The sequence below is a fragment of the Mandrillus leucophaeus genome, unplaced genomic scaffold (genome assembly GCF_000951045.1).
Source record: "Mandrillus leucophaeus isolate KB7577 unplaced genomic scaffold, Mleu.le_1.0 Scaffold406, whole genome shotgun sequence".
In the NCBI taxonomy this organism is placed as follows: Eukaryota; Metazoa; Chordata; class Mammalia; order Primates; family Cercopithecidae; genus Mandrillus; species Mandrillus leucophaeus.
This window is the reverse complement of record NW_012104321.1, coordinates 505,895-515,253: the sequence shown is the minus strand read 5'-3', so window position 1 is coordinate 515,253 and position 9,359 is coordinate 505,895. Positions and strand designations below refer to the sequence as shown.

At 34.4% G+C, this 9,359-nt stretch overlaps 1 protein-coding gene across 2 annotated transcripts in view; it reads left to right on the top strand.

Annotated features, from left to right (window-relative positions):
* The window catches only part of CCSER1 (coiled-coil serine-rich protein 1), a 721,948-nt gene that overhangs the window by 553,158 nt on the left and 159,431 nt on the right, over positions 1-9,359 (top strand). Inside the window, exon 8 of one of the 2 annotated variants that reach the window (XM_011992177.1) lies at positions 3,098-4,644. The exons of the other annotated variant lie outside the window; for it this stretch is intronic. Within the exon in view, the coding sequence (XP_011847567.1) occupies positions 3,098-3,121 (24 nt within the window). The 3' untranslated portion in view covers positions 3,122-4,644. Of the gene's footprint in view, positions 1-3,097; positions 4,645-9,359 lie in introns of those variants that run through there. 2 annotated transcript variants of the gene reach the window in all.

The following is a 9,359-nucleotide window of genomic DNA, read 5'->3' as shown; positions in this document are numbered from 1 at the left end:
AAAAAAAAAAAAAAAAAAACCTCTAGGCTAAGCATAACTTATTGGACTTTAAGACCTCACACTTGGTACTTCCTATTTTCCTCCTTGATTTAGTTTTCTTCTGATTATCTGTTATTAATCATAGATAATTTTAAAACTGCTTTTATGAATACTAGAAAACTGTGCTTTCATGTCAGAATGTGCAGGTTCAAATGAATATGCCATCACTTACCTCCATCTATGTATTTAACTTTCTCAAGAGTTTCAGTTTTATTATCTGTACAATATAGATATTAATATCTATTGTATATAGCCAGCAGGATTGTTGTATTAACTACTTTAAACACATCAAAATGTGTTTAAAACTACCAAGGAATTCTCAGCAGATTGTACATGTGTTATGAGGCAATATAACATCATATTGAAATAGCTAGAAATTAAAGCCAAACAGACCAACTATTGCTGAATAGTTCTGGGAGATTGGTACAATGGTTATACATCTAAAGCATTAATTTCTCAATGCTTAATCACAAAATACAAGTTCCTAACTCAGGCAATTGTAAGGGCTAAATTTGATAATATGTTCAGAGTGCCTGGCATACAGTTAAAACCAAATAAATATTAGTTGATCTTGTTTGTCATAGTATTCCTTTTCAAAAAAATGTTTTCTTATTCATTTGGTTTAATATCTGGGGAAATAAAAGATTCAAAACTGAATACGTTTCCTAGACTATTTTCCTGGAATTCTCAAAAACATAACCACTATTTTTGCCTATAAACAAATAACTCATATTATCTTGAACACTGTGCTGCTTAAAGCTATGACTGCAAGTAGAAAATGTAGGACTAATAAAAGCTAATTTGTTGAGTCTGTATTTTACACATCAGTGGCAATTGGAAGACTATGATAGGGAGAAGATTTAAACTCTATCCTTGTATTCACAACTCCCTAAATAGAAAGAAATGCAATTCAAGCATTTGAAAAATATATTGGAGAAGATTAATTTGAAAATAGAATGTGCATGAGTGCATGGATAGATGTATCTCTTGTTGGATGACTGCAAGTAAGCCTTGCTGTGAAAATATCTAAGAAGCAAAATTTATTGTAAACAAGTTTTCCATTAAATGGCAGTATATTATTGGGAATACATTTCTTAAAAAAAAAAAAAAAACACACACAAAATGAAACCCATACACAAACATTTTTTTTTAAAAAAAATCTATCATTCTGCAAACCAGCACTTCAGAGATTACACATTTTTTCCTGTATCCTGCCATGTGCCTGTGGAGCAAACATTTTTTTTGAAGTGAAACAAATGAACTGCATGTGGGATACCATGTTTAAACTAGAAGGCACCCTGCATCCTCCAGATTCCCAATTCCTTAGAGATAGGGGATAGAGATTGTTGGTTGACTTAAAAAAAAAAAAAAAAAAAAAAAAAAAAAAAAAAAAAAAAAAAAAAAAAAAAAAAAAAAAAAAAAAAACTATTAACTCTCAACCATATTGAATTACTATGATGTATTTCAAAGTCAGATGTATTAGTAACTTGTAAAAATTACTTTATACAGTATTTGAGCATTTTCCCAGAGTACTTAGGACAAAATCTATAATTCAGGGCCACTACTATCATCCTAGTTAAATATACTTTATCTCCTTCTTCTAATATTGTAATAGCCTCCTAGTTGATATTCTCACTTCCTTTCTTACAACCTTAACTGCTCATCTTATTTCCTTCAATGGACCTTCCTTCAGATTTTTGCAAATATTATGTCATGTCTCTGTTAAAAACCCTTTACTGCTTCATTCAGTCTCTGTATTCTTAAGATAAAGTCTAAGAAGCACAAATAATATAACTTATTTTCCAGTATTTCAAGTGCCATTCAATCGAATTGTGCTTTGATATTTCATCTACACTGAATATCTTTTATTTCTTTGAAATTTCTGTGTTCTCTTTTACACATTCAAGTATTTTCTTCCTCTTTTTCCGTGGTAAAATCTTACTCATACTTCTGATCTCAAGGTATACATTACTTCTTCAAAAAAGACAGGGCTAGGTTTTCCTAGAATCTAATAATTCTCTTACATAACACTCATGATACTTAAAAAAAAAAAAAACTGTCTCTTGTGCAATTTGAATCTGTCCCTAGCACCATTTTATGTGCTGCTGCATTCTCAGCTCTTTCTTTGCCCAATGACTAGCATTTAACATTCCTAAATGCTTTACCGAATAAAAGTTAAAGTAATGGATGTTATGAGTTCAAGCTCACACCAGAATTTCCTCAAGGGTTATGCATGTATCCTTACAATTTCAGATACTGTAGTAGTCACCTTGGTGATCCCCTCCCCACACAGATATTCTTCCTTGACACTGAGCCCACGAGCTGAAAAATACCTAATATATTTTTTTGAAGCTAGGGCTTGGACATGTGACCCAATCCTGGCCAATGGACCAGAGGAATAAACTGGATGAAAAGGATACTTGTGAGGAGAAAATGTCTTTCCCGTTATTAAATACAGTTGACTGAGAACATGCTTTTTGGATCTGTATTTGCCTTCCAACAACTCTGAAGAATCAAATCTGAAAACCAATGCCAATCCTTTGCAGATGGGTGAAAATAAGATATATGATATGTGGGCCTTTGATGATATTCTTGTGCTGCTGAATTAACCGAGTCTGGAACTACCTACCTCTATTCATCTCGTTATATAAGATAATACATATAGTTTCTTTTTTCAGCCACTTATAAGTAGGTATCTTTTTATTTACTGTCAAAAGAACCCTCACTGATATAGATGCCCTCAGGACTTGACCCTCCCTGAGTTCCTCTTATGCAGTTAGGGTAATCATCTGTTGGAGTAGGGAAGCCTGCCTAACTTATTTCCTTCTCAGCGGGGACAAGTTTGATCTTTAACTTGTGTGCTCTCATTTTCCAAAAAGGAGATAGACCGGAATCCTAAAAAAGTAAGTCTAAATATCAGTGTCCTTTTGTGTTTCCCATCTAAATTATCTCTAAGAACATTTAAGGTTCATTGAAGATCTATCTGCAAAATAATTCAAGCAAAATGCTGAGTTGGTAGAAGTATAAGGATTGTTATTTATTTTTATTGTTTTTACAGACCACATACTGTAGGGAATTCTGAAAACCTGACTAACATCAATTGAAGATTGGGGTTCAGGAGGCCTAGATTATCCACCATGAATTATTCAAAAGTTGAAGATGAAAGGAAAGAGTAAAGACTTTTTCCATCCAGTTCTCTAGTCTGAAAGGAAAAGAAGTAGGCAAAGGGCAGGCTCTTCTACGTCATTATATTCATTCAAATGATTCTCTTAAAATAATAATGAACTAGGGAGACTCTGTAGGCAAGACAAATGGTCAGGAAACCTCCTTGCTCCAAGAATACTCCTTTGTTACTTTATTAAAATAGTTTATAAGGGTAAACTAAATTGACTGAAGTATCAATATGTCTATATATGTGTGATCTTTAGGAGACCAGAAACTCTCAGTGTATTAGGCTGTTCTTGCACTGCTATAAAGAAATACCTGAGACTATGTGATTTATAAGAAAAGAGATATAATTGGCTCACAGTTCTGCAGACTGTACAGGAAACATAGTAGTGTGTGCTTCTGGGGAGGCCTCAGGAGGCTTCCAATCATGGCGGAAGGCAAAGGGAAAGCAGGCACATTGTATGGTGAGAACAGGAACAAGAACAAGGGAGAGTGGCTGCGAGGTGCCACAGTTTTAAATGACCAGATCTCACAAGAACTCAATATCAGGAAGACAGCGCCAAGCCATGTGGAATCCACCCTCATGATCCAAACACCTCCCTCTAGGCTCCACCTCCAGCACTGGGGATCACAATTCGACATGAGATTTGACCAGAGACAAATATCCAAACTATATCACTCAGAATCTAGAATAGAAAGAGTATACCCCATAGCACTTTTATTCTCTACAGAAACAGACACTGTGCTGAGCTCAAAGAATAGTGATTTATCAAGTATGAATGTGCAAACCTCTTTTGTACTGTATCTATGGAATCCTGGTTACTGGGGCTTTGAGCCACTGTCCCATAAAATCTCCTAATACTACCTAACTGATGGCGAGTCTTTAAAATCTAATTTAATGAAATGATGGTCATAAAGCCCATGGAACTTAATGTGTAAGATATCTTCTCTTATTTGATTAGATGTTAAACTTGGAAAACTTTTTTTTAATAAAATACGAAATATATAAATGAGTTAAATTGTTGTGAATTTCCTTGTAAGATTAAAAACAATAAGGTGTTTTTACTTTCTTTTCTGTGTTCTCTTGAAAATAGCTTTATGTGTATTAAGCAATCTTGGCTTTATATATTAGGGACAATAAAAATTTATGCAATTTTCCCAGTTTTCTATAGCTGTTATTTGTAAGTATGAAATCCTGTCTTTTGTTACTGAAATATTACCTTTTATTTTAGATTTTTTGATAACTTTTACGTTTGCCTTGAGCAAGTCACTTATCTTTTCTATTTCTATTTTCTATTTCAGTTTATTTATGAAAGACAGTAATGGTTGTGATGTACCTTACAAAAAAAGATAAAATCGTATTGAAAAGACTGTTGAATATGAAAGCAGTGTGTTAAATGCCAGATATAGGAACAAATATGAAGAACATTTCTATTATATTTTCCTAAATAGATTTAGTACTGTGAAAGGCAGTAAAATTATTTCCAGATAAACACTTTCTTGAGTATTCAAGGATTAATTGTCCAAGATAAGAAAAAATCCAGAATTTTGATTATATTGCATATTTCCTGGTCTGCCTTCACTGAATAGTTAATTAGAATACCACCAGGAGGCGTCTTCTTGGGTCATAGATGGAATGTATTTGTGGGCAAAAAATATTTTTCCTTAAAGAATTTGTAGACTAATCTAAGGAAATAAAAATCAATTTTAACTTCAAATTTCAGCCTAATTAGAAGATCACTCACACATTCATTCATTCAGTTGATATTTATTGAACTCCTTCTCTGTGAATGTTATTGGACTAGATGATTTGAGATGTACAATGACAAAATATGATTTCTATCCTCAAAGAGCTTATCCTTAATAGGGAAGTTAAGAAATATATAAAAATAACTCTACTAAGGCTCTTTTAGTGAGTGTCGAAACAATGGCAGGGAAAGCAGTTATGAGTGTTTCTAACCAGATAAAAAGGCAGAGACAATGGGCATTGAAGGAAGTGAACGAATTAAAAGAATCTCTTTTTTAAATTTTTTTATTTAAGTTCAAGGATACATGTGCAGGTTTGTTATGTAGGTAAACTTGTGTCATGGGCATTTGTGGTACAGATTATTTTGTCACCCAGCTATTAAGCCCAGTATTCAATAGTTATTTTTCCTGATCCTTTCCCTCCTCCCATTCTTCAACCTCCAATAGGCCCCAGTGTGTGTTGTTCCCCATTATGTGTCCATGGGTTCTTATCATTTAGCCCCCACTTATAAGTGAGAACATGCAGTATTTGGTTTCCTTTTCCTGCAGTAGTTTGCTGAGGATAATGACCTCCATCCATGTTACTGCAAAGGACATAATCTTATTCTTTTCTATTGTTGCATGGTATTTCATGATGTTTATATACCGCATTTTTTCTATCCAATCTACCATTGATGGGCATTTAGGTTGATTCCGTATCTTTGCCATTGTGAATAGTGCTGCAATGAACATATGTGTGCATGTATCTTTATAATAGATTTATATTCATTGGAATGTATACCCAGGAATGGATTTGCTTGTACAAATGGTATTTCTGTTTTTAGGTCTTTGAGAAATCACCACACTGTCTTCCACAATGGTTGAACTAATTTACACTCCCACCAGCAGTGTATACGCATTTTGTTTCTTCAGCAACTTTGCCAGAATCTGTTATTTTTGACTTCTTAATAGCACATACCATTCTGTGAGATGGTATCTCATTGTAGTTTTGATTTGCATTTCTCTAATGATCAGTGATGTTGAGCTTTTTTTGATATGATTGTTGGCTGCATGTATGTCTTCTTTTTGAGAAGTGTCTGCTCATGTCCTTTGTACACTTTTTCATGGGGTTGTTTTTGTCTTGTAGATTTGTTTTACTTCCTTACAAATGCTGGGTATTAGACCTTTATCAGATGCATAGTTTCCAAAAATATTCTCTCATTCTGTTGGTTGTCTGTTTACTCTGTTGATACTTTCTTTTACTATGCAGAAGCTCTTTTATTTAATTACATGCCATTTGTCCATTTTTGCTTTTGTTGTAATTGCTTTTGGTGTTTTCATAATGAAATCTTTGCCCGTGCCTATGTCCTGAATGGTATTGGCTAAGTTGTCTTCCATAGCTTTTATAGTTTTGAGTTTTACATTTAAGTCTTTATTCCATCTTGAGTTGATTTTTGTATATGATGTGAGGAAGAGGTCCAGCTTCAATCTTCTGCATATGGCTAGCCAATTATCTCAGCACCATTTATTGAATAAGGAATCCTTTCACCATTGCTTGTTTTTGTCAAGGTTATTGAAGATCAGATAGCTGTAGCTGTGTGGCCTTGTTACTGGGTCCTCTGTTTTGTTCCATTGGTCTAAGTGTCTGCTTTGTACCAGTACCATGCTGTTTTGGTTACTGTAACCTGTATCATAGTTTGAAGTTGGGTAGTTTGATGCCTCCAGCTTTGTTCTTTTTGCTTACAATTGCCTTTGATATTCAGGCTTTCTTTTTTTGTTGTTGTTCCCTTTGAATTTTAAAATAGCATTTTCTGGTTCTGTGAAGAATGTCAATAGTAGATTAATAGGAATAGCATTGAATCAGTAAATTGCTTTGTGCACTATGGCTATTTTAATAATATTAATTATTCCTATCCATGAGCTTGGAATGTTTTCCCATTTTTTTGTGTCATCTGTGATTTCTTTGAGAAGCATTTTGTAGTTCTCTTTGTAGAGGTCTTTCACTTCCCTTGTTAGCTGTATTTCTAAGTATATTTTTTTGTGTGTGCGGCAACTGTAAATTGGATTGCATCCCTAATTTGGCTCCCAGTTTGACTTTCGTTGGTGTATAGAAATGTTACTGATTTCTGGCCAGGTGCAGTGGCTCATACCTGTAATCCCAGCACTTTGAGAGGCTGAGGTGGGCTGATCACAAGGTCAGGAGTTTGAGACCAGCCTGGACAACATGGTGAAACCCCCATCTCTGCTAAAAATACAAACAATTAGCTGGGCTTGGTGGCAGGCGCCTGTAATCCCAGCTACTTGGGAGGCTGAGGCGGGAGAATCGCTTGAAACCAGAAGGCAGAGGTTGCAGTGAGCTGAGATCACACCATTGCACTCCAGCATGGGCAACAAGGGCAAAACTCTGTCTCAAAAGGAAAAAAAAAAAAAAGGAAGAAATGTTAGTGATTTCTGCACATTGATTTTGCATCCTGAGACTTTGCTGAAGTTGTTTATCAGCTTAAGGAGCTTTTGTGCTGAGACTGTGGGTTTTCTAGATATAGGATCATGTTTTCTGCAAACAGAGATAGTTTGACATCCTATCTTCCTATTTGTATGTCCTTTATTTCTTTCTCTTGCCTGATGATCCTGGCCAGAACTTTCAATACTATGTTGAAAAGAAGTGGTGAGAGAAGGCATCCTTGTCTTATGCTGGTTTTCAAAAGAATGTTTCCAGCTTTTGCCCATTCAGTATGATGTTGGCTGTGGGTTTGTCATAGATGGCTCCTATTATTTTTAGGAATGTTCCTTCAATGCCTAGTTTATCGAGAGTTTTTAACATGAAAAAGTGTTGAGTTTTATTGAATGCCTTTTCTGCATCTATTGAAATAATTATGTGGGTTTTGTCTTTGGTTCTGTTTATGTGATGAATCACATTTATTTATTTGTATATGTTGAATCAACCTTACATCTCAGGAATGAGGCCTACTTGATTATGGTGAATAAACATTTTGATATGCTGTTGGATTTGGTTTGCCAGTATTTTGTGGAGAATTTGTCCATTGATGTTCATAAATAAACATTGGCCTGAAGTTTTTTGTTGTTGTGTCTCTGCCAGGTTTTGGTGTCAGGATCATGCTGGCTAAATAGAATGAGTTAGGGAGAAGTCTGTCCTTCTCAGTTATTTGGGATAGTTTCAGGAAGAAAGATACTGGCTTTTCCAGTACATCTAGTGGAATTCAGCTGTGAATCCTTCTGCTCCTGGGCTTTTATTGTTTTGAAGGCTATTTGTTATTGATTCAATTTCAGAGTTTACTACTGGTCTGTTCAGGGATACCATTTCTTCCATATTCAGTATTGGGAGAGTGTGTGTCTCCAGGAATTTATTCATTTCTTCTAAATTTTCTAGTTTTTGTGCATAGAGATATTAATAATATTTTCTTTTTTTTTTTATTTCTGTGGGGTCAGTGGTAGTATCTTCCTTGTTGTTTCTGTTTATTTGAATATTATCTGTTTTCTTCATTAGTCTAGCTAGTGGTATATATATTGTACTAAATTTTTCAAAACAAACAAACAAACAAAAAAACAAACAAACAAACAAAAAAACCCAGCTCCTGGATTTGTGGATCTTTTGAAGGGTTTTTCTTGTCCCCATCTCCTTCAGCTTTGATTTTGGTTATTTCTTGTCTTCTGCTAGCTTTGTGATTTATTTCCTCTTGATTTTCTAGTTCTTTTAGTTGTGATGTTAGGTTGTTAACTTTAGATCTTTCTAACTTTTTGATGTGGGCAGTTAGTGCTGTAATGTTCCCTCTTAACACTGCCTTAGCTATGTTCCAGGGACTCTGGTACATTGTATCTTTTTTCTCATTTATTTCAAAGAACTTTATGATTTCTTCCTGAATTTTATTATTTACCAAAAAGTCATTCAGGAGCAAGTTTTCAATTTTAATGTAATTATATGGTTTTGAGTGAATTTCTTAGTTTTGACTTTCGATTTGATTGTACTGTGGTTCAAGAGATTGTTTTTTAGGATTTCTATTCTTTTGCATTTGCTAAGGCGTGTTTTACTACTGATTTTGTTACCAATTTTAGAGTATGTGCCATGTGCCAATGAAAATCATGTATATTCTGCTCTTTTGGGGTGGAAAGTTCTGTAGATGTCTATTAGATCCATTTGATCCAGTGCTGAGTTCATGTCCTGAAGATCTTTGCTTATTTTCTGTCTTTATTGTCAGTGGGATATTAAAGTCTCCCACAATTATTGTTTGGGTATCTAAGTCTCTTTGAAGGTCTCCAAGAACTTGATTTTTGAATCTGGGTACTCCAATGTTGGGTGCATGTATATTCACGATAGTTAGATCTTATTGTTGTATTGAACCCTTTACCATTATGTATTGTCCTTCTTTTTTTCTTTTTGATATTTGTTGGTTTAAAGTCTGTTTTGGCTG